General features: G+C 42.2%; 1 protein-coding gene across 1 annotated transcript in view; it reads left to right on the plus strand.

The window, feature by feature from the left end:
• DOCK5 (dedicator of cytokinesis 5) overlaps positions 1–14,659 on the plus strand; it is a 216,426-nt gene that overhangs the window by 71,772 nt on the left and 129,995 nt on the right. Inside the window, exons 3-5 of the mRNA XM_039250418.1 lie at positions 6,754–6,794; positions 12,113–12,168; positions 13,992–14,088. Coding sequence (XP_039106349.1) covers positions 6,754–6,794; positions 12,113–12,168; positions 13,992–14,088 — 194 coding nt within the window. The remainder of the gene's footprint in view (positions 1–6,753; positions 6,795–12,112; positions 12,169–13,991; positions 14,089–14,659) is intronic.

Below are 14,659 nucleotides of genomic sequence, written 5' to 3' on the forward strand. Positions count from 1 at the left end.
AGGAGGCACAATAAAAAGTAAACATGGTGGAGAAATGGTCCTGTGGTTTTTCATATGTGACTCACTGCTTTCAGAAGCATTTTCAGACAGAAATATTCAGTAATATTTGGGAGCAATGTCATTATCGTGGAATTCTAGATCACCCTCAGGTGCTTACTTTGTTTTGTTTTGTTTTCTATAAAGTTTATTTTTTGTATTTTGAGAGAGAGACAAAGAGCTGGGGAGGGGGACAGAGAGAGGAAGAGAGAGAGAGTGATTCCAGGCAGACTCCACAGTGTCAGCGCAGCCCCTGCGGAGCTGGAACTCATGAACTGTGAGATCATGACCTGAGCCAAAATCCAGAGTCAGACACTTAACCGACTGAGCCACCCAGGCGCCCCACTGAGGTGCTCACTTTGGAATGCTCATTCGATAGTGTAAAGTTTTGTATGGCTTTTAAAAATTGCAGTAAAATTTATACACAACAAAATACACTCATCTTAGGTATTCAGTTCAGTGACTTTTGGTGAATGAATGCATTCCATGTACCTAATACTCCCAGTTAAGGTGTAGAATGTTTCCCTTGCCCCAAACACCTCCCTGTTGCCTTCTTCCACACAATTCCCACCCAAAAAGCAACTGTCACTCCAAAGTATAAGTCACCATGCATAAGTCTTCCTGCTCTTCAACTTTATATAAATGCAATTATTCATGTCCGTTGTGTTTGGATTTTTTTCATTCAACATAATGTGTTCTAGGTTCATCTCTGATGTTGCTTATGATAATAGTTCATTCCTTTTCATCACTGAGTAATACTCCGTTATGCGAATATATCACAGTTTGTCAATACTCTTACTGATACACAGTTGGATGGATCCCAGTTTTTGGCTATTAATAATAAAGCTTCAATGTACATTCTTGTAATGGATTCTTATGGATATAGATTTTTTTCCTTTCAAGCTTTTATTTAAATTCTCGTTATTATAACACTAATATAGTGTACTGTTGGCTTCAGGAGTAGAATTTCGTGATTTATCACTTACACACACTGATCTTGGGTCAATACTTACAAGTAGAGGTATTGCTAGGTCTTAGGTCATGTGTATATTTAATCTGATGTGAAACTACCAGCAATGTGAGAGAATTCTAATTGCCCATATCTGTACCAACACTTGGTACAGTCAGTCTTTTTAACTTTAGCCATTCTAGTGGGTGTAGAGTAGTATCTCAATTTTTAAAAATATATTATTTATATTGACTTGAATTCATCCTGTTTAGCGTACAGATTTTGACAAATTCATACAATCATGAAATGCCACCACAAGTATAGAACAATTCTATCCTCACCTCCCCCCTCGCCCCCCCAAATTTTCCAATATCCCTCTGCATCAACTTCACGCTACGCTCAGCCTTGTACTGTTTTCTTTCCCTATAATTTTGCCTTTGCCTCATCCCAGCTAACCAGGGCTTATCAGCTGTATTTTTCCCCCTTAAATTTCAATTTTATCATTGTCAGAAATGTATATGATTGTAAAGGCCAGGTCATTTCTAGAAAGTTTATGAACAATAGCCCCTTCACACTTCCTCTTGGTTTCTGATTCTACTTTCAACTCTTGCAGCCAGTTTTTGTAGCATATGCTTTTTCATTTCCAAATAACCTTGCTTCCATTACTTGGTATTTCCCTTTGCATTTCTTATTAACTGCTTCTTATGGAAAATAAGGATTTAGCTCTCTTATACTCCCCACCAATTACACAAATACCTGTTTGTGCCTAATAGAGGTCTCTCAGTATAAATATCATATAACATTTTTTAAAAATTTTTTTTAATGTTTTATTTATTTCTAGGAGAGAGAGAGAGAGAGACAGCGTGAGCAGGGGAGGGTCAGAGAGAGAGGGAGTCACAGACTGAAACAGGCTCCAGGTTCTGAGCTGGCAGTCAGCACAGAGCCCGACGCGGGGCTCGAACCCACGAACCGCGAGATCATGACCTAAGCGAAAGTCGGACGCTTAACCAACTAAGCCACCCAGGTGCCCCTCGTATAACATTTTAAAACCATTGTTATTTAGATGGTTGGGTCTACATAGGGTTAACAGCAGATGCTGTGGAATGTCCTTTGGATGATGTTCCTCTGGAGGTGTCTTCCTTATGTGGTGCTCTGTGGACCTACTTCTTTATCAGATGCAGCCTTCCCGTCAGAAACGTTCACGTTCCCCTCCTGTGTTCAGACAAGTAAGATGATTTTGCAGTTCCCCTTCTTTTCTTGGATTTGCTCTTCATGGAAATGCCTTTCTGCTTTATCTTGGTCTGGTAGCTCTCTGGTCCAGTTCCATAGCTTCTTTTCTGAACTCTCCATCTATATCAGGGGCAGAAAAATAAGAACTTGGAGGTATCAGCAGAGCTAGGGATAATGGGCTCCCGTGTATGAATATAGGCTAACACGGTCCATTGATTTTGACCTCTCTACCTGTTTTTGAAGTCATGCTAGCACATGGGTACCTTCAATTCCAGTCCAGCATCTCAGAGTTGATTCTAGTTTTTTCCCTTTCTTGGAACTCCCTTCCATGAGAGTAAGAAACCTGGCTTCCAGGATTAATATTCCAGCAAGTTATTATAGTTACTTATTTCATCAGTTCCTCAGTATGTAAACAATCTGTTCTTGATTACCACACCTTCTACCACATGGACATTCTCCTCAACCTGCCCTCTCTCTGATAGCTCATCATTTTACCATCCCCCACCCACAGGGCCTGGACACAGATGCCCTTGTCTTCACCTCCGTCTGCAGATCCCCTGACCCCCATGGATGCATACTTTGTACTGCCTGGGCTCTGACTTGCCCTGCCAGTCTGGCTTCCTGTGTGGATGCTCTCCTTACCCCCCTTCCAAATGCCTACATTGCCCTGTCCTACGTAATTGCCCAGGGCTCAGTTGTTCAGGAAGGGAAGCAGAAGGGCCAAGATACATTGCTTGATTCTGTCTCCCATTCCCCAGCGCTTTGCTCTTTTCAGTCTCCCTATCCCGAGGAACTTATTCTAGCCACCCAGTTGCTTCAACCCAAGATTTGAATGCCCTTGAATATTTGCTTGAATAGCTCATGGCTCTTCCCAGCTAAATCCTGAGCAACTCTTGTTGATTCAGAATGTGTCTAGCATCTTTTATCTCTCCCCATTTTCACTTTACCTACTAGTCTCCTCCCTCGTGTTCCTCTTTCCACTGTGTCTCACCTCCCATGGTCCATTCTTACATAACAGGCAGCATAATGTTTTAAAAGCATAAGGCATGATGTCATTTAGAACCTTCCAATGGCTTCCCATCATGCTTAGAATACAAATGAAGTTTGTCCATGGCATATAATACCTCTGACAATCAATCCTGGCTGCACATTAGCATCACCAGGAGACCTTTTTAGAAGCACAAAGCTTGGGTCCCACCCGAGTCCAAAGAAATCAGAATATTTGGGATATGACACAGGCATCAGGATTTTAAAAAGTTCCCTGGTAAATCTAGCGGACAGCCAGGGTTGAGAGTCAGGCCTCCCTCCGCCCACCCTCTAATTGCTTTTCCCCTTTTATGGCTGGTTCCGTTCAGATTCTCAGAATGGCCTTTCTTGATCACCTTAAGTAATGTACCATGTTACCAGTCATTCGCTGCCATGTTTCTTTCCTTGAACACTTCTTTGTGCTGCCATTATATGAGATCGTCTTATTTCTGTATTTTTATTTTTTGTATCAGCGTGTCATCTTTGTGATGACTTGTGCTCTGTAGTATACCATGGTGACCAAACTAGTGTTTAATATTTATTGAGTGACTTCATGTAGCAGAGAGAACAAGTAAACGACTCTGTTGTATAGAAGCCAGAACCTGTGCAGTAGCAAGAGATACATTGGATGAATGAGGTGAAATGGAGCAGATGCTAGAGTCTTGATTGATGGAGATCATCTAAGACCCGAGATACAAGAAGCAGCCTTGCCAGTGGAATTAGGATCTCTCAGACATTTCCGTTTCTGAGGGTATAGATTTTGATCCTGGCTTGGGGCAGTCCCAGGAAAACAGAAATGACTGGCTTCTTGAATGGAAGAGCCACCTTCCTAGAATCACTTTAGATGTTCACCATGGTTGCCATAAACTCTCCCCGCACCCCCTCCCCTGCCCCGCTTTTGTTTTTGGGAGGTGTGATTGAAGCACAACATTTTATTTCAGGTGTACAACATAATGATTCGATATTTGTGTTTATTGCAAAACATCACAATAAGTGTAGTTAACATACCTTAGCATATGTTGTTGCGAAACCCTTTTTCCTTGTAATGAGAAGTTTTAAGACTTACTCTCTCAGTGATTTTCAACTATCCGATGCAGTATTAACAACTATGGTTGCCAGGCTGTACGTGACACCCCCGTGACTTCGTTATTTTGTAACTAGAAGTTTGTACCTTTTGACTCCCTTCACCCGTCCCACCTTCACCTCTGTCGCCCTGCCTCTGGCAACCACCAGTGTGTTCTGTGTATGTGTATGGGCTTGCAGACTCACTTTCTGAGACTAACATTTCACCTAAATATAGGTGAGACTAGCCTTCTGGACTCCCCATCTCTCACCATTCTCTTCATTTTATTTATTTTATTTTTTTATTTTTTCTCATTGTTTTAATAATGTACTAATTTAAAATATTTTAACATCAATTCATTTTTGAGAGACAGAGACAGTGCATGAGCGGGGAAGGAGCAGAGAGAGAGAGAGGGAGACACAGAACCCGAAGCAGGCTCCAGGCTCTGAGCTGTCAGCACAGAGCCCGACATGGGACTCCCACTCACAGACTACGAGATCGTGACCTGAGTTGAAGTCGGACGCTTAACCGAGCGAACCACCCAGGTGTCCCAATATGTACTAATTTTAAAAAGCATCTGAGATTCTTACCAGCTCACACTACTTCTTGATCACAGCTGCTTGTTTGATATAGCCTTTGCCTTCTCTTTGTATCATGATGCATTTGGAAGCCTAAAAGCATACCATACTAAACTGTGATTCTCTGGTCTTAAATACAGGGATGGATCAGTTGGAAAACTGGGTTCTTGCTTATATCCCTTGCAAGTGAATTTATGGAGTCCTGACATTAATATGAAAACAGCAGAGAGAGACAACACTCTGCTGCCGCCTAACACCAAGCAAAATGAACGTTCTTCAAATTCAGTGTGATAATTGTGTGCCTTTAGATGGGAGCTGTACACAAACCACAATTCTAGAGAACACTTAAGAAGTTTAAAAAAAAAAGCTTTCAAAAATGACGGGTTTAGAAAGCATAATTCTGTGATGAACGGCTGCACAAAAATACTGTTTACAGAAAGACAGAGAAATCCCTCTCTGACAGTGGAGCAAAGTCCAATCTGTTACATCTCCCGTTTGGTAGGATGCAGGGAGATGACAAGTGCTTGGAAGGGGCTATTGTTTCTCAGTGTGCCTGCCCCTCCCCCACCCCAGGATGAGGCTGAAGCCATTCATTCATGGCAAAGGCATTTTCCTGTGGCTGAAGAACAAGCAAGTGATGTTGAGCTTGGTGTTCTTGCACCTGGCTCTCATGTGCACTTTGGCATCCTCAATTGGGAGCAGGGTTTCCTGTTCCAATATCTTTTCCCCAACCGTGCGCCTTGAGACAAACCTGTAACACTTTCACAACCTGGTACCTGATTCTTTCCTGTAAAAAAAAATTAGCAGAAGCCTTTGAAGTTTTGAATGCTGACACTTTAAAACTTGTGAAAATATTGTTAACTCTGTGCTCAAAGATGGCAAATCCAACTTTCTTCTTGTAATGTATCTGGAACAGATTGTGCGTCTGTTTTCTGGGTGCCTTCACGTGAAACAAATTACAGGGGGTTCTAGAACCCTGTTGGCAGATGCCTGAAGTTTTAATGGCAGTTTGCGTCTACTCACAGTGTGCATATGGCTTATAGCCTGGTTTACTTAGGCAAGATGATCAACTCGATGCCTGATGGACATGGGGAATGGAGAAAATCATTACAGTAAATTACCTCTAGTAGGTGTCCAATAAATATTTAATGTAAGTTATCTGTTGATGGGCAGATTAAAGTGTATATTCCCTCTACCAGACAGAGGATGGAGAAGCATCCATAGATATATGCACATTTATTGAAATTTTTATAGAGAAGTGAAAGCCTTTATTTAAAGCCTCATCCAGCAAACAGTGTTTTTCTATTGTTGGGGGTGGATATAGTATTGCCAAGAATTGTTTAAAATGCTGTTTTATTATGTGTTTCAACTTTCTTAGATACAAATGTTTATACCTGCAAGATTTGCTATTTCCAGTTTAAAATTGTTGTAGAATAGTGGTTCTTCACCTGGATAAGAGAAAGAGTATATAAATTATTAAAGTATTCATTTTAGCAGTAGAGGGTGACTTGTAGAATGTGTACAGATAGATGAACATCTTATTCGTTCATGCAGAAACACTTAATTGAATGACTGTGAGGTATTGTGAGGTTGCCTGCCTTCTGTCTTGTTTTGTTCTGTCCTTTCTCCAAAGGAGCAGAGATGAGGCATGGTTCTACTTGATGCTAAATCCTTTACCTGTGATGAGAACAAAGCTCTCAAATTGATCTAAAGTTTGACGGCGTAATAAACCAAAATGCCCATCTTCTAGTCTGCTAATTGCCTCTTGGCTTCCATCTCAGGAATCTAATACAATAAGGGGATATATATTGCTGATATCCTTATGTTATCTCTGATAACGTAAAACATTGTGTTTTCTTCTGCCCCGACAGGTTGGTACAGAGGATACACCCTCCAAAATAAATCTAAAAAGGTACGGTTTACCATTCCATTTTTACTTTGAATCTGTCTGCTAGTTTTTTGTTACTCATTTTCTGCTCCCTGCTGTCTCTGGACCTAGTTTGTGTTCTCTGTGATGGCTCTTCGTTTGGCCTGAAAACAAGTTCTCTGACTTCAGTGTTTGGGTAAGATAGCACAAGTCCCATTGACCATATCCCTCCCTGCCACCTAATGGATAAAGACCAGCAGTAAAGTCACACACTGTGTTGAGCCTTTGCAGGTGTATTGCTTTCTGTCCCTCAAGCTAAGCAGGGTGGTGGTATAGTGACATTGTTATCGCTGGCTGTCTCTTTCAGGGGGACCCATGCTGCTTCTTACTCCTTGAGCTCCAATGCTAACATCGCAGAGCTAAAGCATCTCCCCATTTCTACTTGATTTTATCCTTTATCACAAAATGAATGAGCCAGAGTAGTAGTTTTTTTTTTTTTAATGTTTTATTTATTTCTGAGAAAGAGAGACAGCGTGAGCAGGGGAGGCTCAGAGAGAGAGGGAGACACAGAATCTGAAACAGGCTCCAGGCTCTGAGCTAGCTGCCAGCACAGAGCCTGATGGGGGGCTCGAACCCACGAACTGTGAGATCATGACCAGCGCTGAAGTCGGATGGTTAACTGACTGAGCCACCCAGGTGCCCCCAGAGTAGTAGTTTTGAAACTGAACCTCACAACCCCAGTCATACGTCATGAAATCAACATAGTGGGTTATTAACCAACATTTTCCAGAAACCCAAACTCTGAAAAGCAGAAAAGAAAATGGAATGCATGACAAATCCTATTTTATGAATCTTGTTTGCAGCCTAGATACTAATGTATTTTATGTATTTCAAATGATATTTTATGTATTGTTAAGTACTGGGTTGCCATGAGAATGTATCTCATCATGGGCAAAGAGTTTGAAAAATACTGACCCTAGCAGGTTCCTATACCCAGTGCCAAAACTACTCATCATCAAGCCAAAGAAAATCTATTAGTTACGTTAATACCGCCCTCAGTTAATTTTAGGTCAGGTCAGTGCTTTTCCTTTGAGGCCGCACCCGAGGGTGGCATGTGGAGTCAGCACTTTGTTTTGAAAGAGCAGAGTTGATTGGGCCATCATATTTCACAGTTAGTTCACATGCAAAATAGCTCATTAGGAAAGGGGTAAGAGAAACATTTTAGAATTTATCAAGTGAGTAAAAAAAAACCCAAAACCCACAGTTCTTACTTTTCAAACACAGCATGAGATACAAGTAATCTGAGCACATAACTCTCCAAAGAGCTCAGAGGTTAAAGAAGCCCTTTCTACAAGGAAGTCCTTTTTTTACAAGGTATAGGGCATTAGGTTAGAAACCAGCACCGTTTGGGTCAAGCTTTCCATATATTTGGCTTTTAAGTCATACTGTTCGCACGTGTAGGTGTACCTATGCACCACATTTTATTACCTTTGACAGTTTCATAATCTTCCAAAATAAAGGACTATTTGCTTGTAATGCAAGTATCCACTCCCACAATGTTGGTCCTTTTTATCCTTCCCCAAATCCTGATGCTGAATTTTTCTCCCCATAGTTTGATTCTTGTCACATGGTTTCATTTCCAGCTTAACTGTTTTCATTTAATCTCTTGCTGACTTTAATTTCTCCAGGCCTTCAAGTAGGGACATGGGACAGGCACATTCTGGCATGAAAAAGAGCATAAGACTAAAGACAAGACCTTTCCTTTAGGATCCTTGTACTCACGTTATAGACACTCCTGCTTTTTAGTTTGCGGTGTTTATTTGACTCACAATTAGAGAAACAATCGTTATTTCAAAGCATGATTGGACTTAACAGTTTTGAAGTTCTGAGTTTATTAAAGAGTAAGAATACTTATGCCACTTAACTCCCAATCTTTAAAAGAAAGTCAACAAGAAAAATGAACAAAAACCAATTCTCAGATAAGATCATATGAACTTAAAGAACAAACACAATTCTTGATTTTTAACTGGTGATGGTGAATCATGTTGAAACAAGGTCCCAGACCACACTTTCCCCTTTCAGAGAGCTACAGAATGTGAGGATCCCTTTTGCACTTAGATGGCTGTGGTTTCTAAGGCATCGTGTGATGTCCTGATAGATCAAAATCGATCATAACTAGTGCCCTTGTTGGCTTTGAAGAGTGAATAGAGTGCTCTGCTAGGGTCTGACCGACAAGTTATGGGTGTGTTTCTAAATTTTATTTTTGTCTTCATTTTCTTAAAGCCCTTATTAAAACTTTCAATCTCACCCTTATGAAGAATGATTTCAGGAAGAGCTTCTTTTAAGTTCTTCATAATTCAGCTTTGTAGTTCAATGAAATGATAGTGCGAACAAGGACTGTGCATTTACCTGTTGGTTTTTAAGCTGAAATATCTTCCTAGTGGAGAACTCTGGGAAGAGAGAAGAATTGAGGGAATTCAGAGTCAGTCATCATGAATTATGTTCAGCTTTTGACACCCTTTCATTAAGAGATCCAGCCTATTTGAAATGCTCTCCTAATGCTGTTTTCCTGCCTTTGAAGGTCTGTAGGGGAGGAACTCTTTGAAAGGCCTATTATTTTAATGGAAATTTTGGGTGTCATTTATCAGCTGACCTAGCCATTTAGAGCATTGATAAAAATGAGCTAGTGGTTTTTACAAATTGAAGAAGCCAAGAGCTTTGCAGAAACTGATTATTGATCCTGGCAGGATTGTGGAAGTGCGGGATAAGGACAGTATCTAGAAAATCATTAGTTTATTTTTTTACTAAAGTGAGTAGGTTGCATTGAGGAAGGAAGGTCAAAATTGAAATAGACTTTAAATCCGAAATCTACCCCCCAATTTTATCCTCCCTTTTTTTTTTTAAGTTTATTTATTTTGATGGAGAGAGAGAGAAAGAGAAAGCGGGGAGGGAAAGAATGGGAGAGAAGGAATCCCAAGAAGGCTCTGAGCTATCAGTGAGGAGCCCGATGTGGTGCTCAATCTCATGAACCATGAGATCATAACCTGAGCTGAAATCAAGAGTCAGAGGCTTCACTGGCTGAGCCTCATAGGTACCCCATCCTGTCTTTCTGTGTATCAAATGGGCTTAGGACAAGTTCTACAAGGCTCAGATTTACCAGAGCAATTAAATGGCTGTAGGTGGGCATATGCTCTCATGGAAGGAGAATGCCTACCGATAACAGGGTGGTAATGCCAACAAAATAAATATTCTCTTAATAGGAAAACCATCATGTCTACACATTTAACATAAATTATCTGCTGGTAATCTGCATAGATTTACAAAATAAGGCATTATTTATATTTAACATGCTTCTATCTTTGATTTGGATTTCCCTCAGTTATTAGAAGACCAGTCATCAGATTATGAATGTACAAAAATTTTAATTGGTCCTTTCCCCTCCTTGATGAGAAAAATCTGCTCCGAGGATATTCCTTGGGGTTAGTAGGGTTGAATTGTATTTTCACCTATGAATACAGCTCCATATAACTACTGCTTTAAGTGATTCATCATTTACTAACTGCCCACTCTCCGTTCCTCCCCAACCCCATGCCTGGGAACCCCCATTCTACTTTCTGTCTCTATGGATTTGACTCCTATAGATCCCTCTTGCAAGTGAAGTCGTACGGTATTTGTCCTTTTATATCTGGATTATTTCACTGCCAACATGTCCTCAAGGTGAGTTCTGGACGATCAAGTCTGGTTCTCAACCAAAATGACAGTCAACAAAACATTTACTTCAGCTTTAGCAGACAGAGGAAATACCTAAAGTCCTTTAGGCAGGCATCGTAAGGACAGACCTGAAGATTCAGAACACCAGAAATCAGGCCTCAAAGGTATTATATACACATTGACTTTTTGTTTGTTTTTAACCATTTGATCGGTTTTCCAAAATCACTTTGAATGCTTCCCATGTAATGAAAGAGGTCAGTGTTGCCTTGTTTCTGTGTGTGTTCTGGGTCTTATCAATAACAAATTGGCATGGTACTTTCTTACTTATATACCCCATGCCCTATCCTTTTCTCAAAGTGGGGAGGGGAAGGCAATGTACTTTTACTTTTTCTCTTTCTTTCTTTCTTTCTTTCTTTCCTTTTCTTTCTTTCTTCTTTCTCTTTCTTTCTTTCTTTTTTTTTTTTTGTTCTTCCTGCCTGGCAGGAAAGGATGGTCATTTTGCCTTTGACTCAAGCAGTGACAGGATCTATCCTGTCATCACCAATTGTGGAAACAGCTCCATCTCAGATTTTCTTGCTCTTTCCTGTTTTATTGGCAAAGGGCTAAAATGGAGAAAGAAGAGTATTATTCAGGTAAATACAGCACATGAAACCAGACACAACACTGACCCCAGTGGTCTATCTCTGAATGGATTAAGGATCACTGGGTACACACACATCTTTGACTCCGTCCCCCGAGTAGGAGGATAGTCCTCTCCCACCTTTGTGGTCAGCTCCCCCCGACACAATGCCACAGGGTCGCATTGACCTTTACAGGTGCAGGGCTAGGAGCAGTTGAGCCAGGTGTGCCCATTAAATGGGCTCTTCTCCTACCTCTAGTCGTCTGGCATGCAAACTTAAAATCATTAAAACAAAGAGCAGCAATGCCTTTCCCAGATGCCCGTTTCTTCATTTCTTGGTCAGCATATCACACAGTTAAACAACAGAAGCCGTTGGCATTTAGGAAAACTCAGATCCATGACCTGCTTTCTGTTGGTTAGATCTGATCTTCACTTCTTTTGTTTCTAGTGATTGGTTTCCAGTCTTTCTCTTAGGTCCTTCTGGGCCTTAGTTCTTCCATGGGCAATGTCCCAATAGTGATGTAGAATCGCCTCTTAGGAATATAGAATGGAGCCATTTGAGCCTGGGAAGTGCTAAAAATAACCAGATAACTAGTACTAATTGATTTGGGGCACATTTGGTTTAAGTAAACGTGCTGAGAGGGATTGTTTTAGAAAATCACTGTAATTTTATGGGCCACTAAGTACTTAGCCCTCCATGTCACTAATTATGTGAAACCCTTTAAAGGAAAGCATTTCATGGTGTGTACAATCTGGAGGGTTTTAGGATCTCACTATGAAAGTCCTTGCCATTATTGCAGCGCTGATGCTTGCCTGTCCATTTAGGAAGCATTTCTCTTAGGCTCTGCGAACCCAGCTATTAATTTCTGTCTTTTCAGCCATGCTTTCGTTTAGGTGACAGTCAGTGTGGTTGGCCCTGCAATTCTAGCCACCGTCCAGGTATCCTGTCTCCTCCTCATTCATTCCTGATGCCCTTTGTGCTCTTTATGCTGAGATCTGTATGGCCATATAACCAAAGTTCTTCTCTCTGTAGGGGATTTTCCCTGAAACGTATATCCACTTGAAGGAGGCAACTGTGGAAGACCGAGGGTAAGTTCCAATTCCAGGAAGACTCCTAGAAATTGACGAAGATGTCAAATTATCATCAAAGAGTTCCTTCTGTGCAGTATTTCTCTCATCTCATTAATTGCACTTCTCATATGAGAGAGAGGCGAACAAAAGCCTAATCCTGATACGATTCCTTCTGTTAATCACTGTTCCTCCCTGGCATCGTTCCCCAGAATACTAAAGACAGACAATGAATAAACCGAGGGCCTTTACCTTCCTTTTGTGTAATCTGCTCACTGATTGTGGGCGTGTGCATGCATGCACACACGTGAAGCTTTGACACTCTTGCTGGTGAGATCTGAGAGCCCCCAATCTGGCACCCTTGGGAGAGAGAAGAGCCAGCTGCACCCTCCAGTAACCAGCACTGAGGCTTAGACAAGTCGGGTAGCCTTGTTGCACCTTGGACTTTCCCAGTGCAAATTGAGGGAAATACATCTGACCCTACGTTGATTGAGCTTCATGTAAAATTATGAAATAATGTGTGTGAGCATGACCTGCAGATAAACATCCATCAAGTTTTGGATGTTCTTATTTCTCATCCAAGTTACTGTGTGTCCTGGAAAGTACTTCCTCTGTGGCAGCCGAGAGGAGTTAAGACCCTCAGCCTGAAGTGAGAGAGACAGGCTGCGTGATTGGTGAGCCCCGGGTCAGGAGAATGCAGGAGGGAAGGAGAGCCTGGAATCCCAGGGCTGATAGAAAGTAGAATCAGAGATAGAAAGTAGGATTAGAGTCATGCAGGCTCAAAGCAACAAAGAACATTCTCAGTTGTATGTTCTGCAGCCACATTTTAGAGATGAGAGATGGAAACGTGCCCAAATTCTGCTACTGTTTAGTAGCAGAACCAAGACTGAAAACCAGGTGTCCTGCGCTCCCAGAGAATCTTCTTTCCTGTGGGCCATCCCTGGGCAGCCTCCATTGTCAAGTGGGCGGAATGGTGTGTAGGGAGGCATAATCCCACTAACTAGGGCTGCCAGATAAAAATGCAGGGCGCCCAGTTGAAAATCAGATGACAACAAGTAATTGTTCACAGTAAAATATGGCCCAGGTGTCGTACTTGTACTCAAAAATTATTTAAATCTCGCTGAAATTGAAACTTAATTGGAAATCTTGGTGTCCACTAATAGCGATCCTACCACTACTTTCTATGTGTTTGCTTCCTCTTATGCTCCTTTTCTCCTTTTGCTCATCAGAAAATACCAGAGGATTGATGTGAATAAATGTCGGGTCTGCTTTGTTATAAGTCTCCTGTGAGCGAGTGAGGAGTTTGGTTTATATACATTTTCAGTGCAGTGAGGCATCCAATGAGAAGAATATTGAGCTTCATTTCATAAGAGAGCACTCCTTCGTCCCTCCCAGCAGGTCTTGTTTAAGATTACAAGCTCCACGATCCCTGTGTCATGCATACCTCACCCCCCCCCCCCCCAATGAAATGGCTGCTTGGCAGAACCAGCTTAAATAATGGATTTGGGCTTCCATCCCTGGGAATCACTGAAGCCATCAACGGCCAATAACCCTTGCCCCTGTAATGATCTGAAATGGGGCAGTACAGGCGGGGCCATGGGCCCACTCCATTGAAGAAATGGTTCATTTCGAGAGCTGTAGTGGTGAGTTCCTTCTCTTTTTCTCAGTTGCTTAGGTGTCATAAAGTCTTCTAAACAAAGTTCCCCAGAGTGAGTGAGGCTTGTTTTGTCCCCAGCCTAACTGGCCTCACTCCCGTCTTTGCACTGTGGGGCATATGACCTCTGTAGAGAAAAGCAGGGATGATCAGCCCAGGGTAACGGGAGCATCTGTCTGGTTCTCTCTAGGCAGCACGAGACTGTGATTCCTGGTGAGCTCCCACTGGTGCAGGAGCTCACGTCGACACTGCGAGAATGGGCTGTCATCTGGCGCAAGCTCTACGTGGTGAGCTTTCCCTTGGTCTTGCAGTTGGTGGCATCATTTCTGGGCCTGTCTGTTATGCTGCAAGGTGTTAGCAACATATGAGCTTTCTGCGTAGAGTAGGGTGCAACCATTGTGTGTTCCATTGTATGGAACTCACCAGAACCTCAGCCAGAAACCAGAGGATGGGGAACACATTGATGGATTCAATAGAGAGTGAGAGACTGAGAGCATGAGTGGGGCAGAAAGGCAGGGGGAGGGAAGAGAGAGAGAGAGAGAGAGAGAGAATGAATGAATCTCAAGCAGGCTCCCCACTCAGTGCGGAGCCCAACATAGGGCTCCATCCCACAACCCTGGGATGATGGCCTGAGCCGAATCAAGACTTTGATGCACGGGGCGCCTGGGTGGCTTAGTCGGTTAAGCGTCCGACTTTCGCTTGGGTCATGATCTCGCGGTTCGTGGGTTCGAGCCCCGCGTCGGGCTCTGTGCTGACTGCCAGCTCGGAGCCTGGAGCCTGTTTCAGTCTGTGACTCCCTCTCTCTCTGACTCTCCCCTGCTCACGCTGTCTCTCTCTCTCTCCTAGAAATAAATAAAA

The sequence above is a fragment of the Hyaena hyaena genome, unplaced genomic scaffold (genome assembly GCF_003009895.1).
Source record: "Hyaena hyaena isolate Hyena2069 unplaced genomic scaffold, ASM300989v1 scaffold_370, whole genome shotgun sequence".
In the NCBI taxonomy this organism is placed as follows: domain Eukaryota; kingdom Metazoa; phylum Chordata; class Mammalia; order Carnivora; family Hyaenidae; genus Hyaena; species Hyaena hyaena.